The sequence below is a fragment of the Coturnix japonica genome, chromosome 2, assembly GCF_054131305.1.
Source record: "Coturnix japonica strain WE chromosome 2, WE-NBRP24, whole genome shotgun sequence".
NCBI lineage: Eukaryota > Metazoa > Chordata > Aves > Galliformes > Phasianidae > Coturnix > Coturnix japonica.
The window spans coordinates 97,375,777-97,391,070 of record NC_140664.1 but is presented as its reverse complement, the minus strand read 5'-3'; the positions used below and the strand labels follow the sequence as shown (position 1 = coordinate 97,391,070).

At 39.3% G+C, this 15,294-nt stretch overlaps 1 protein-coding gene and 1 long non-coding RNA gene across 10 annotated transcripts in view; both read right to left on the bottom strand.

The window, feature by feature from the left end:
- Nucleotides 1–15,294, bottom strand: part of TRANK1 (tetratricopeptide repeat and ankyrin repeat containing 1) — a 48,231-nt gene that overhangs the window by 22,743 nt on the left and 10,194 nt on the right. For 4 of the 9 annotated variants that reach the window (XM_085538123.1, XM_015854209.3, XM_085538129.1 and 1 more), the window contains exons 2-10: nt 12,335–12,473; nt 10,594–10,717; nt 9,444–9,594; nt 9,049–9,167; nt 8,055–8,138; nt 5,818–5,956; nt 4,685–4,816; nt 2,797–2,967; nt 22–171 (exon numbers count right to left, since the gene is read on the bottom strand). In XM_085538123.1, the coding sequence (XP_085394249.1) occupies nt 22–171; nt 2,797–2,967; nt 4,685–4,816; nt 5,818–5,956; nt 8,055–8,138; nt 9,049–9,167; nt 9,444–9,594; nt 10,594–10,717; nt 12,335–12,468 (1,204 nt within the window). In that variant the 5' untranslated portion in view covers nt 12,469–12,473. Of the gene's footprint in view, nt 1–21; nt 172–2,796; nt 2,968–4,684; nt 4,817–5,817; nt 5,957–8,054; nt 8,139–9,048; nt 9,168–9,443; nt 9,595–10,593; nt 10,718–11,282; nt 11,511–12,334; nt 12,474–15,294 lie in introns of all 9 variants that reach the window. The other 5 variants (XM_085538127.1, XM_085538126.1, XM_085538128.1 and 2 more) reach the window with 4 other exon arrangements.
- LOC146762073 (uncharacterized) lies at nt 3,326–4,490 on the bottom strand. The gene is made up of 2 exons (XR_014942913.1): nt 4,361–4,490; nt 3,326–4,265 (listed from the first exon to the last, which is right to left on the bottom strand). It is a non-coding gene; the product is annotated as an uncharacterized LOC146762073 (long non-coding RNA).

Below are 15,294 nucleotides of genomic sequence, written 5' to 3'. Positions count from 1 at the left end.
AGAAATGGGAACTCACTGTACCTTTCACAGAAGAAAGCAGTTTCAGAAATCTCTGGAACACATCTTCTTTCAATACATTTTTATGCTGTAACCAATTCTCAAAACTGCAGAGCTTGACAAGCTGTTCAAGAGCATCCAGGAACGAATTAACTACAGCTCTTCTATCTTCTTCTGCAAAACATTACAGGAATTGAAAATCCAGCTCTTCATCGTCATGTTTTCAGGGCAAGGTTGTAATACGCTGTATTCTTATATTTTGTATCCCAAAGTACATTTGATACACCCATTAAATACTCTTTACATTAATACATCAGGCTGAAAATTGCAGTAGTAGACAAGCTGCAGTACATGCAGGCAGGACACTGCTGCCCTGCACTGATAAGAATTTTCAGAGTAGATGACTAAGAACAGTAACACATTTTTAATCAGATTCCCTGAGCTTGTCTGAATCTTCAGTGGCATTTAACAAATACAGCCGAAGAGTAATAGGCCCTTTTAAAACTAAACAAACAGAACAACAAACAAACCCATCACAGCAAAATGACACCTACAGGTTTAAGATACTTGTCTAATGGACAATTGCTGATTTTAAATTATGTCTTAATAACAGTTTTTGAATGAAAACTGAAAGACTTGCCCCGAATTTCCTATAATTTTCAGAGAATTTAAGTACATCACAGATCAGACAAAACAGTAGCTTTCCCCCCTAGGACAAAGCAACTTATTAATCACCTTTTTAGCAACCAGGATTAACCCCAGGGGTAAAGTAGTGTCATGCTCTCCAGCCTCTTGCTTTACACTAAGCCTAGGAAACTCATGGGGGCTGCACATTGTAGAAAATAAACTGACCCCCCAAAACATGCCGAGATACATGGAATATCAACCAAAACACTTACCCCTATAAGGGCAGTGCTTTAAACCTGAGAACCACTGAGCTAAGACCTTCTCCAGGAGAAGGGTAAAAGATCTCTACAGTAAAGAGAGAAGAACTATGGGAATCTGCTTGCCAGGAGCCAGAAAATGCAACTGCAATGAAATACAAAGACTTCCAGTAAACTTATATGTAATATACACATGAAACCAGAGATACAGACTATAAGCTTCACTTTTTTCTGAGTTTCATCTGCCTGCGTAGATCTTTTCCTCCATGTATGCCCTAAGCGTAACATACATAAGCACTGGTTTGAAAAGGGTATACTTTCAGCTAATATGAAATACCACTAATACCTACTAATACCACTAAAACCTACTATCTGCTAATACTAATAAATGTTACCTTGGCTAGTTAGTGCCAAGGAAAACATGAATAGGCACCAAACCATCTCATAAAGGTTGTACTGAAGAAATGACTTTTCTAAAGAAGAACATAATCCATGTTTGGGGCTTAATAACCTTCTTTTAAACCTTTCCATCACTTGGAAAGGTAAGCTGCAGAACTTGCAGCTTTCTGAACCTGTAAGTCCTGCAGGAACATCTCGCCTAGCCAGCAAGTCAGCTCTCATGTGGACGTACACGAAAGCTTCTCCAAACAGCCTCCTACAACTGCATCCTCTGCTGGAAGTGTCTGTGCCCCCTCCCCCTGATCTCCTTCAGAGCTGGAATGTAAGTAGCAACCAAGCTGCCGTGTTGCCAAGAGAGCACTTTCTGCAATGACCCTTCAGTCCTGTGGGGAGACAGTTCCCCATTTCCTGCACTAACCAGCATCTCTCTGACTACACTGCAGTACAGGCAGCTCAGGCTTATGCCATTTGTTAAGGAAGACAGAAAATAATCTAAGGGTTAGTCAGTATTGATAGTTTGACACAGGGGTCTTATTGTACAAATTGTATGCTTTCTCATTCTGATTTGTTGATGTCAAAGTAGAATTCCCTGTTATTTGGGCAATCATGCTTCACAATCAGTTTCCAGAACAGAAAGTTAAGAACAAACAACAGAGAACTCAAGAGTCCTTTTCAGAACCGATGAGCATTTGTAAGAGTAAACTGAAAAACACTTAAGTGTGTCAATTTGTAAAATGCCATGTTAGCACTGAGAAAATTAAGATCAGCACCTTTCCATAAGATAATCGGTCTTCCACAAACTACCTAGAAATTACAGTAATAATTTTTAAGATAACTTGCAGTTTGCCCTTACTTCAAGAGTGTAACTAAATTTAATGTCTTCTGCCATGGTTATGAGTGGCCCTCCAATAGCCTGCTGTGCTGCTCTTGTCCCTTATCATGTGAAGAGATTTTATGTTCCCTTGTAACACAGGAGGTTCAGCTGCATATCACCCATGTATACCAACGATGACTAAAACTTTCTGAAGAAGGAGGATCTCTCACTGAAACATTATTTTGTTTCCAAAATAGGTCACTGTCTTTTCATGTGTATGTTCATCACTTCAGGGCTTCTCTTTTTGGTCAACATTAAATATGTCACAGATGTTTTTATCAAATGTTTCATTTGCCAAACACTAAGGTGAAGGTAAATGGTCAAGACCAATAAAAGCATCAAAAAGATGCAGTTTCTATGGCAGGAGAGGAACCTTGTGCTAAGGAAAAAAAAGATATCCAACAGTGGCTTATAGTAACTTCCAGCAATTAGTAATTATTTATTGTGTGATACATTAAGGATGTTAGCTGGACAGCAGACACCTTCAGGCAAGGACAAAATGTTCAACGTTGACTCACCAAGGTGACAACACATACAGAAAGTTACATAAATTCAATGCATTATTGCCAATTATGAACAAAGCAATTTTGCGATCAAAGGATATAATTTTAAAACAGAAAAAGCAGAGAATCCATACAGTACCTTCTAGCTCCACAGAGGAGGAAGCACGTTTCTCAATGTGACTGCTGACTGCTTTGACAGCATCAAAGTTTTTATTCTTTTTCAAAATATCAATGACGTTTCTTGACCGTGCATCTGGAATGGTGGGATCGACCCCAAAATTCAGAAGCATGAGCACATCTTCTGTTTGACCTAAAGCATTACAAGAAGAAGCGTTAAAGGGGGAATAATTCTCATTCTTCAGGGTCTGTTTTGTTTTGTTTTCTTGTTTTCAAATGTGGCACAATTTTTATCACGATTTTAGTTTACAGGCATATATATATATATATACACACACACATATATATAATAATTATAAACTCTATCTTTGTTATTGTAAGTTGGGAAATGGGAGCAATGAAACTCAAAGTGGCGGGGTGCCTCAAGAGCATCCTAATGGTCAGAGACAGTATGCCAAAAGCCCCTCATTTGTTATGCCCCAATCCTGTCATCCAGTTCTTAGGCAAACTGCACTGTACATCAAGAGAAAGCGAAACAGGAGACTTTTCCATTGTTTATAAGGTAACTTAACAAAATGGTTTATTTTACATATTCAAGCATGAATATGTAGAGCTGTCAACAGATTTTCTTTCCTGTGCAGCAGAAAACAAACTACTTTTTGGTAATAAGCCTTGTAGCAAAGATTTCTAGTTTAACTAATGGTAAGCGTCAGTGCGTTCAACAGAAGTCACTTTGTTTTGAACTGCTATACAGAATTACAGAACAAAGACAATAAATATAACGATGACTTAAAGCTTTGACACAGTGTTTAATAAGATGAGAAGCTCTCTTCTTGCATTGTCTCACTGCACTCCCAGGAAGCACTTTACAGCCTCGCAAGCAGCAGTAATGATCTGTTCTTCTGAACAGCTGGAACAGCACAGGAACACCAAATCATGTAATGGGAAGACGAAGAAACACTAAGCGAAGAGTTGTTAGATCATAACACTTCCCAAGGCACAGCTGCACAGAACATACTTTAATTGCATATGCTGAAGGAAAAATCTGGATGAGGAGAGAGTGATACAGACTAACACAGATGTCATGCTTTGTCTGTACAAGTCTTACCATTCAAGATACCTTAGGAATTATTTTTTGTTAATGGACAGATGCAAGGGTTTTAAAATATTTATAAACAAATCTATAAATATATATATATGGCCTCTTCTGGAAACACCAGAGTCTTACAGTAAAAGATATTGCAAAAGAAGTATAATTTCTATCCAGGAAATCAAATTTGTTAGATAGCGACTGCCTGCATCTCATTCGTACTATTAAAGAGAGCCATCAGAATGTCATTGTGCTCAACGACCTGGAGGAGAGGAGTTATCTTGGCCTTGATGCTTGTTTCCTGAGGCCACCCAGTGGGCAGCGTAAGAAATACAAGGAAGAAAGCCAGGCTAAGTTAACGTAAAGGAAATCTCAATGAAAACTTGAAGGAAAGCATTTCACTTTTCATCTCTGACAAGGTACACTGCTACTTAGATTTTAAAGCCTCACCTAGTCAAAACAAACAAGGAAACAAGAGAACAGAAAAACAGGATACGTCTCTAGGAGGTCAAGGCACATGTAGATTTAAAAGGTGACTAAAAACTGCAGGGTACTTACTGCAAAGTTATAACCAATTCAATCAAGAAGCAAAAAAAAAAAAAAAAAAAAAAAGATCACCAAATCAAGTACACAGATTGATAAGGGAATTATTGAAATGCTTAAATACAAGTTATCATGTTCAGATAACAGGGCTTCCTCATTTTCTTCCTTGTATGTAGTAGTAAACACTGGGGTCTGAAACTTTCTTCCATTCTTCATTTTTTCACATGAAAACAAAACACCACACAAGCAGGAATAAAGAAAAAAGAACTGCATTTACTGCGTTTCCGGGAATAGTCACTAGACGATGCCACAATGTGCAGGAGAGTGCATCCATCTCTGTCTTGCTGGTTGATTCTATCCTTCAAGTCTGGCCTCTGAGTCAGTAACCATCTGAAAATATGGCTCTTTTCTGAAATGATAAAAGAAAACATTTGTTATAAAGAGTAAATAGATGCAGTAGGAATAGATAATGTTTTCCCCTCTATGGAATGTAAAGATGCACCTGTATGAAAACTTTTCTCATACGTGGGGAGTAAGGGAGGTAAAAAAAATAAGCAAGAGAAATGATGGCATGAGCCAGCTGCATTGTGGGAGACCTGACACTAAATTCTCACTGACTTTCAACATGTGTCACTTAGTTGACTCATGAATCTTTAGCATGTTCAGAAAAAGTAGTTCCACACTGAAGAGGCAGGAAGAAATACTTTATTTTTGTCAAAGTTGGCATATCTAGGATCTGAAAGAACCTCAATCACACAATAGCTCCAAAATACAGAAGAGAACACCCATATTAGGTTTTCATCGCTAAAATCATAGATTCTAGAATCACAGAATGGCTTGGGCTGGAAAGGACCTCAAGGATCATCAAGATCAAACCCATCTACTACATGCAGGGTTGCCAACTGCTAGATCAAGTACAAGATTGGATTGCCCAGGGCCCCATGCAGCCCAGCCTCAAACACCTCCAGAGATGGAGCAATCACAGCCTCTCCGGACAACCTGTTCCAGCACCTCACCACTCTCTCAATAAACCTTGCCCCTAACATCTAATCTACATCACCTCTCCTTTAATTTAAAGCCATGCCTGTTTGTCCTATCACTATCTTTGTAAGAAGTTGATTTCCCTCATGTTTATAAACTCCCTTTAAATACTGGAAGGCCACAATGAGGCCTCTCCCACACTCTCTTCCTTCCCAGGCTGAACAAGCTCAGATCTGTCTTCATAGGCGAGGTGGTCCAGCCCTTGGATCATCTTTGTGGCCCTCCTCCAGATCCTCTCCAAAAGTTTCACATCTATCCTGCGTTTTATTGATACACGTGAAGTCACACCCACATGATCTGATCTAATTATATTTGCTTTTCTCTGAAGAAAACAACAACTTGTTTATTTTAGCAGTGGATGTCACTTACTTGCTTTAATACACAGTCTGATAACAGCGTGAAGAGGATAAACTCCAATGGATTCAACTTTTGCCCCAATGGAAATCAGCCATTTGACTAATTCTGCTACATTCTGCATCGTCTCATCACATCCATACAACTCAAAAGTCTGATAACAAAGAATTACAACATGTTATTTTATATTCACAAAGTACATTCTTTTTAAAATCACATTTCCATGTTTTTTTATGACAGGAATTGGTTGAACAGTAACAACCAAGTCATATTCACTGTAAAATGAAACATTTACTATAAATATAACAGATTCAGTAGAAGTTCAAAGCAAATACATTTCTCCAATGAGATGTTCATGAATTTTCAGACTCTTCTCCTGCTCTGAAAAGCACTGAATTTGAAGTCTATTTGGTAACACATATTTCTTATTTCTTCCCTGTGATTGATAGCAACTTTCTGCCACGGAAGTCTATTCAATGTCACTACATTCCAGTGCACATGTTGCTGTAACTGGGTGGTGTACATTCTAAGCTCAGATGAGGCAGCATCTGCAAGTAGCTACCCTGAAGCAAGAAACGACTGAAGAAATGTGTGAAATTGGAAAACTGACTTTGAAATTGGAATTACTGACTGAGGGAAGGAGGTATAGACGATCCAGGTAACATCTCCTCATACAGCTCAGGAATTCCATCAATAGAAAGCAGGACAACACCTCATTCTCCCATCCAGCCCAGGAAGCATCTATTATTATTAAGACAGCAATGATAATAAAACTGTTCACACACAGAAAAGCTGTTAAGTATGGATTTTACATGAAAATCTACACACCATGACTGAAAGCACACAGTCTGAGAAGAAAAAGTTTGAACCAAAAACGGGTGTTTATAAGGGACTTAATGAGCATCAAGCACAGTCTACAAGCAACACTGACACAGCAACTCCAAAGGTGAGCAAAGGAAGCTCAGAGGGAAATTGAGACAACATGCCAGGAAGATCTGGTCACAAGGCAGTGCTCAAAAACAGTGTTTAGACATAATTTCTTCATTTGTGCCAGTCATTTTTTAAATAGCAGGCTCTGTACAGCCTTCCAACATTCACAAATAAACCTTCCTTTCTAACACCTCATGCCAAATTTTGACTGGCAAGTATTACTGTTTGTGCACAGTTACAAAAATAAAATACAGCCAACTATAGGGTGGCAGCAGGGGAAGTTCCAGCTGTCAGAAAGCCACGTTTTCTTCTAATTTTTGCAAAACAGAAGCAGTGCTCATTGATCTTTTAGGGCCTGCACTCTATGCATGAGGTATGACAGAGGGTAGCATGAAGTCCCTTTTAAGCTCCTCGACTGGCATTACCATAGCATACTTGTCCAATACTAGCTAACCACGGCATGCCTGTGCAAACACACCTGCTTTGTAATGGTTCACAAGAAATGCTTTACTTAACTGCTATTGAAACAGGATGGGCAACCATTGTATAGTTACAGATGCACTGTGTACTGCCTTCAGAAACTCAGCATGATACTACTGCGGACACCAGCGGCTCCTTCACATGCACAAGCTGGGCACAGATTGACTTTTGCTGCTGGCAGATGCCGCTGTCTCAGTGAAAGGCATGAGAATTGTGGCTACTTGGTTGATATATTCCCAACCTGCCAAAACCCCCTACATTATCTGGAAGGGAAGCCTTCAAGGAGCCAGTTTTGTGGCCTGAGTCTAAAGCAACATACCAAAAATTTGGGGCACTGAGTAAAGACAAATTCCAACACAGCAATGAACTCAATTTCTCATAGTCAGATGCATTATCATGAAGCAGTCCAGAAGCAAGCCAGTAAAACATAACGGCACCCTATCCCGGGAATATTGAAAGTTATCTTGGCTGGAAAAAGCATTCAGCTTAACAGATGTCAAACATTATTCTACATTAAATCTAGTGTCAGGTTCCTGGTCTGACATCAATAGCTTGAGAGGAAGATGTCTTTTTGTGACCAATTAAAGGAAATACTAAAATGCATACAAAAACTATACAAACTAAGGATTCTTTTAATGATCAGATGAAAAGAGATGAAACAGATGATTTAATATAATCATATATTATTCAACACAACCATGTTTTGTTTTGTTTTTCATTTTATTTTTCCTTTTATGTTCCTCTCATCTGCTTTAACCTTGCCCACAAGGTGGAAAATCTCCCACTGAAGTGAACAGAAAGAAAAGAAATAGACACGGAACTTAAAAAGCCTGTCACTTTACCTCAAAGAGATTTTTCAGTGGTAACTGGTTGACTCTGAGGTTGGCAGGCAATTCTTTCTTCTTGGACAACAACAATAGAAACGACTAGGGGAAAAAAAATCAGTGGTGATAAGTGCACTTAGAAACTTTATTTTTCACTGCATCACTAGACTCAGTAGGAGAGTGAAACATGGGCTAAGAACATTTCAATTCTTCTTTTTAAGACTGTAACACTCCACTGAATTTCCCTTTTCATTTATCAATTGAGTTAATGTGTTTACAGTGGACTGTGGGAACCAATGGCCAACTAAAACGTCATCAGAAATAGAAACCACATAAGAAGGGTCATGTTCTAAAAGTATCTCCAGCACACCTTTGGTAGTGATCCTTTTTCAAGGATAAGAAAGAAGATCAGTGTAATTACAGGCCTGTAAGTTCTACTTCAGGGCCTGATAAAATTACAGAGAAGATAATTCTGGGAGTTACTGAAAAACACATGAAAGACAATGCACTCACTGGTTACAGCCAGCACAGGTTCATGAGGGGGAAGTCCTTTTTAATGAATAATTCTCCTTTCACAGCAAGATTACACACCTAGCAGAACAAGGGAGGCCAGTAGATGTGATGGTTTTGGATTTCAGTGAAGCTTTCAGTACTGTTATTCATGATGTAATGGGTAAACTCAGGTTGGGCTCAGAGGGTTACACTAAACAGGGTTACATCGGGCTGGCAGCAAAGAGACAAGTGGGATCTTAAGTTGTATCCCTTTGTGAAATGAAATTATTTTGAACCGGAATATTTTTCAAGTCTAAAAATCAAGACAGTTGAACCAAGGAACACTGAAATTAATTGCTTTTTATCTGAGATAACACAAATTTACAGGTTGTGGAACAGGTACCAATGACTGCCTTGTTGTGCAGCAGTACTACACTACGCTACACTACACGAGATCTTAGCCAAAAGGCAATGAAGAAAGTATGTAACATTTGTTTTCTCTTCACAGGGACAGACTTACCTGCCACTTCCCTTTCTGAGCCAACTTTTCCATCACAGACTGCCAAATCAGTGCATCAAACCTTGCACTGAAAATGTAATCACATGCAGGGTAGAAAGTTGGTGGAAAGACTCGTTCATCTGCAAGAGGAAACAGTTGTGAAAAGTATGTAGCATATGTAGCACTTTTAAAGTTGTGGTCTACAACCAAACTACTTCACTGCAGAGCGACAGTTTTTGTATTAATACTCAGGAGAATGCTAATAGGGAGCAAACATCTGACTTATGTAGCATGACAATCCTTGGCCACCAAACTGTACCTTTTATCATCAACCAGTCTCCTTTAAACATGGAAAAAAATGAGTCCATCACCACTGAAGGGTTCTTAAAATAATTAAGGTTTTCATTTTAGCTTACCATTGACACTTGTGAAGATTCCTGCTATAAAATCAGCAACTTGGGTTTGATCTACAGAAGCATTTAGAAGAGTCAGACCTTTATGAAACATATAAATCGCGTTGCAAGCATTTGATAACATGATCAGCGAATGGCCAGCTCTATAATAAGCCTGTGAAAAAAGAAGAAAAAAAATAGACCACAGTTGGGAAAATATTCAGAGACCTTGATAACAAAACCACAGAATCACAGAAATCTCGGGGGTTGGAAACGATCTCTAGAGACCATCCAACCTTCTGCTAAAGCAGGCTCCCTTCAGCAGGCTGCACAGGTAAGCATCCATACGGGTTCTGAACATCCCCAGAGAAGGCGTCTTCACAACCCCCCTGGGCAGCCTGTTCCAGAGAAGTTAACAAAAAGTTACCATTTTCTCCTAAATTCACTAAGTATGGTATAAAATGGCACGTAGGGCTGTTTTCACAGCTTCTCACACACGTACCCCCTCCAAAAATGCAATAAAAATCCCTTGTAATTCACTCTGTGCTACTGATGTCATTGTGCATGCTACGAAAGAGCAATAGATACAGAAGTAGAAAATATCTTGGAAAATAACTAAATAAAAAAGGATGAGAAGGATGTCACAAGGTCCAGAATATGCATTTATGTCATTATGTCACTGTTCAGTAGCATTTTGCAGTATTTAAAACAATGCACGTGTTCTTTAGCCAATGGCACCTGAACACATTTATGTTCAGTACTGAAGTAGGTTTCAATGTCTTAGACTCACAGTGGTGTCAATTTGATCAAAACATACCCTGGTCAATCCTGCCTCACCCAGGGTCCCCAGCATCAGAAGAGCACATAAGATTTTATTACTTGCTATCACCTTGTCTGCAACACTAAAAACAGTTATCTTTTTGAAAGCATTAGTACATTTCCTGCTGGGATGAGAAACAGCAAGCAAGCAAAAGAGAGCTGCTTAATCTTATTAGAAGTAATATTACAATAATATTAGAAGTAATTTTCATGTTCCTGTGCATAGCCGGATACTGATTCTGTAATTTTTATGCTATAGTACATCTTGAAAACAAAACACAACAAAAAGCAGGTACTGACAATTGGTTTAGGAAATAACACAGGCAAAAAATCGCCAGCCTAAACATGTGAATACCTTAACATACTCTGGATCCCAGCGCAAGCTCTCGGCAGCTGAAAGCATCGCTTCTCTCCATTTACCAAGATTGTACAAGCAAGTTGATTTGTTGCAGTATAATACAGCTATGTCCCCAGAACACCTGAAAAAAAGGTACCAGCATTACTGCTTATGCAATTAAAAAAAAAAAAAAGATGCAAGGTACTTTATAGTGAGCAACAAGAGAAAGGAAAAAGTACACACATCACCCATCTAAGAAACTCAGAGGGTAAAACAGAGCTGTAGAAAGTGAATATAATTTGAACATCAGCTAGAAAATCTCTTATTAACACCCTAATGGTATATTAGTGATACTCCAGCCCCTTATGAAGCAGGTCAATCCAATGGAGTATTGCAGTAAGTGCTGAACTTCACACTACTTGTAGGTCCCTTCCAATGCAGTATGTTCTATGATGCTATAAGAGTTTAGGGACAGTTCAGAAAATGCAGGGACATCCAGATATTCAGTGAAAGGCAGAAACCAGGAATGGGAGGGAATGGACATAGGAAAGGTAAAACAAATGCCAGACAGACTTTAGTCATCAAAATACAACCAAAAAGTGTTTTACTGTATCATCAGTTGATAATGTCATCAGAATTATATATATTTATGTCAGCTGAAGAAATAAACTCATTTCAGAATACAAAACATGCTGAAATACGTGTACCTGGATGTAAGAGCTTCTGGAAAAAGCTTCCCAAAACTCAGAGTACTGCACAGGGTAGTGGGGAGCCAGAACAGTCTGTCTTGTCTGTGCTCAAACAAGTATCTTGTGGCTTGGTGCTGCATCCTCCAACTTTCCTACCTATTAATTTACACTCAAGAAAGTTGTTTCAACTATACTGAACATGTTCAGAGCACACTCTTGCATGCAAGGAAATCCTGCCAAGGCAACCTACAACAAGGGGAAAGAGAATGCTCAGGAGCAGACCCCAGGGGGAAGAGGAAGCCCCATTCCCTGCAAAGGGCAGAATCAGGACTTGGTGGAGATGGCCTCCTTGGCTCTGTCCTCTCTTGCTCTCACTCCCATCACAGCTCCAGACTGTGTTTTACCATCCTTTGTCTAATGGCAAACAATCAAACTAAATTAATGGCTAGTGTTACATCAGGCTCATAGCGTTGCTAGTACATGGTAATAATGAATATTTAGAAGTTAACATAATGCCCAACTACTTAACCATTAACCATCATGTTAGCAACCAGTGTTAACTGAAGACAAAAAGCATTTGGCATTTGGAAAGAAATATCCTTGGCTGAAGTTAGTTTTGAACAGATTTCAGAACTCCAGGAAAGCTCAGATACCAAGAACAAAGTAACCTGCATGAATTGTTTTCAAAATAATCAATGATCCATTTAACAACAGACACCCACGTACTCCCAGTACCTGGCAGAACAACAGTAACATCAATCCACAACATCTCAGCTACAAAGCAGAAGTAATTTAACACAAACCAACATAATTTATGGAAAAATCATTTGGACCTTAATTATAGTTATTATTAACGCTTATATAACAACCTTTAGATTAAAGTTGCCAACTTATCTCCCACATGATATATCAAGAAGAGCATCCTTAACTGTAAAACTGATATACCAAAGAGCGTGACAAAAGACATAAGAAAATCATGTGTCAGGGTAAGAAATACAGTTCTGAGTTAACCACAGAACTGCACACATTTCTGTCTTATGGTTCACATCTTGTAATTAAAGAATACTTACAGGACCCACTGCCTTAACTGAACAAGCATATACAGAGCTTGATCGTACTTCCTGATGGCCAAGGCATAATTTCCATTCTTAAAATCCTGATTCCCATCTTGTTTCATAAACTGTGCATATTCCATGGCATCCATGCTGACTGTGAGGGATAAAAAGCAAAAAACAAAAAACAACAGTGATTGATGAGACACGTCATTCCCCAAAATCCACTCCAACTTTCATCTTAGGTTTCGCATCTTTGAAAAGTAGGACCAAAGAGTACATGCTTTTGCTATGCTGCAGATGGGATAGTAAAATGTAACTCAGGTACCAACCTCGTCTTTGCTTTTGATAGCACAACTTTCCAGCTACTTTTTAATCACATTTTTTCTCATTGTTTCCTTTGGGTCTTAAACGGATTGTAAATTATTTTAATGCATTAAGTCTATTAATAGTGCATGAAGACCTTCAAATAAATTTAAAATCACTGCTAAAATAAGCATATCCAGCACCTGGAGAAATCAAAAGGCTGAAACAGGCATCAGCTGCAAGTGATAGAAAAAGCATTTCATAATTAAAACTGTAAAACTAAGCTCCTTGTGTAAAAGTAATCACCATTTCAACAAGCAGGTAAACAAACACAAGGGGAAAAACGTACACTGAGAGCACGTCAAGATCACAGGTGAAACAATCAAAAAGCCTTGAGCAGAATTGTCCTTCACAACTGGATTATACTATCAGAAGCCATTTCCATTACCTGTGAAAGCCTCTATTAGTCTCACAAATCTCAGTATTAGCAAATAGGGTTAATAACCCCAGAAGGAAAGCACAGGTTTACTTATTATCCTAGTGTTAACCAGCATGGAACAGAACCAGTGAGAACCTGTAACATCACAGTCTTCTAGTACAACCTGTAAAAGCTCTTCACAGCAGATCAAACGAGGTATTTCTAAATACACGAGCCCACAAAGCACAAAGTAATACAGACATTTTCTCCATAGGTTATCAAGGCAAACCCAAAATGCCGAAAATCACAGAATCAATCACAGTACTGTAGGGGTTGGAAGGATTTCCAGAGATAGAGTCCAACCCCCCTGCCAAAGCAGGTTCCCTACAGCTGGTATATGTCCAAGTACATACCAAATACCTCCAGAGAAGGAGACTCCACAACCCCCCTGGGCAGCCTGTCCCAGTGCTCCGTCACCCTCTCCATAAAGAAGTTCTTGCACACATTCTTGCACAGATAACTGCTGTATTGTTAACACACAGGATTAAGATGAATGCTATGGGTGGCACTGTGCCTTGTCTGCATGGAGATGCTCCACTGAGTGAAATGCAGTGAGCCTAAAGGAGAAGCAGAGCACACCTCTGCAAAGGAAACAACCCCAGGTGCTACAGCAAAGCTCAGAGCAAGGCAGCTGCTTCAGAAATCAGGTCTTATTTATTTAAACAAATAATGCTCTGTGATGATGTATGCAATGCAGATATCACAGGAAGAACTAATTAAATTCTTGCATATAGACTAAACCAACTATAGACTGACTAATAAAAGGTTCTACCTTTGCAAGGTCAGGGGAGGTACAATGACAAGGCAGAACTGGAGGAGTAATTCTGACAATGCAAATTAAATCATCACTTCACTAAACCATGTGCATATGATATAGAGCTTCAAAACATTCCTTATGAGACTGCAAGTCAAGTGTTCGCATAGCTTACGTGGGTCTTTTGGATGCTGCACGGTATGAACATTACTTAAGGGGGGAGAAACAAAAAGAGGGAGAATAAGTTCTCTCCAGCTTGGCTCAATGTCTGCCTTGTTAGGTTAGGAGGCTGTCTCGTTCAGTTTGGGGGGGTGTCTCGTTGAGACTGGAATTTGTCTCATTCAATTTGGAGACTGCCTAGCTTGGATTGGAAGGTATCTTGCTCATTTTGGAGGGTGTCTTGCTCAGAATGGAGATTCTCTCTCAGATTGGAGACTTTCATTCTCAGCTCAGAGACTCTCGCACTCAACCTGGAGATCCTATTTCTCAGCTAAAAAGACTTTCTGGACCTGCAGATTCTCCCTCTCAGCTCTGACTGTCTCCTGGAGACTCTCCCTTTTGGTTTGAAGACCCTCTCACTCATTTTCAGAGACTCTCTCCTTAACTGAGATAGTATTGAATAAGGCCTGAAAAGCACTAGCCAGGCCCCAAATAATTTGTGCCTCCTCAGATCTGCATGAGCCACAACATCCCTGTCTCAAATACCTGCCTAAGCTCTCCGGATCTTGCAGGTATTGAGGAGCAAAGTTCCATCACACCAGCGATGCCCATTTCTCTAAAGTCTCTCCCAGGTCTCTCCACACTCCCAGCCATTCAGTATTCTCTGGTTTGGGGAAGGCTACCTCAAAATATTATAAATACAGATACTTATTGAAATGGTGAGGTGTACATTCAGGGAGACTAACAAGATGATCAGATGAGCATTCAAAATATGCATAAAGGATTCAAGGATAAGACTTTAAAAATCGTAAGTTCTATAATATTAGCAACTCCCTCTAGAGTTGCATGCCACATTGTATGCAGATATCAGGTAGGTATTTCCACCATTGCTTTTAATTCATCGTATACACATGTAGCTCCACAGAGCAGAGTGGCAAACTTAATTAAGGCCCAGTACGTTCTGAGCATTAAAAGAGAAAAAAAATACGGAATGCAATCCCTTGAAGAGCAGTTTTAGAAACGAATGCATTTATTTTCTCTTCAGAGAAGCAAGCCAGCAGCACCCAAAAAGTTTACAAATATCCCAGAACACTGGCAGTCTGCCTGGACTTTCAAGGCCATGTTTTCAGTAGAGCACTTTAAGTACTGATAAGCTCTAACAAAGCTCTCCAAGAGTAGAGATTTGTTCTAAACGTACATCTTTTCCCCGCCAAGGTGGGCTATGACTGCATTCTCCACTAAATACTTCAATGGTTTACAGGCTGGTTCAGCCTGGTTCTG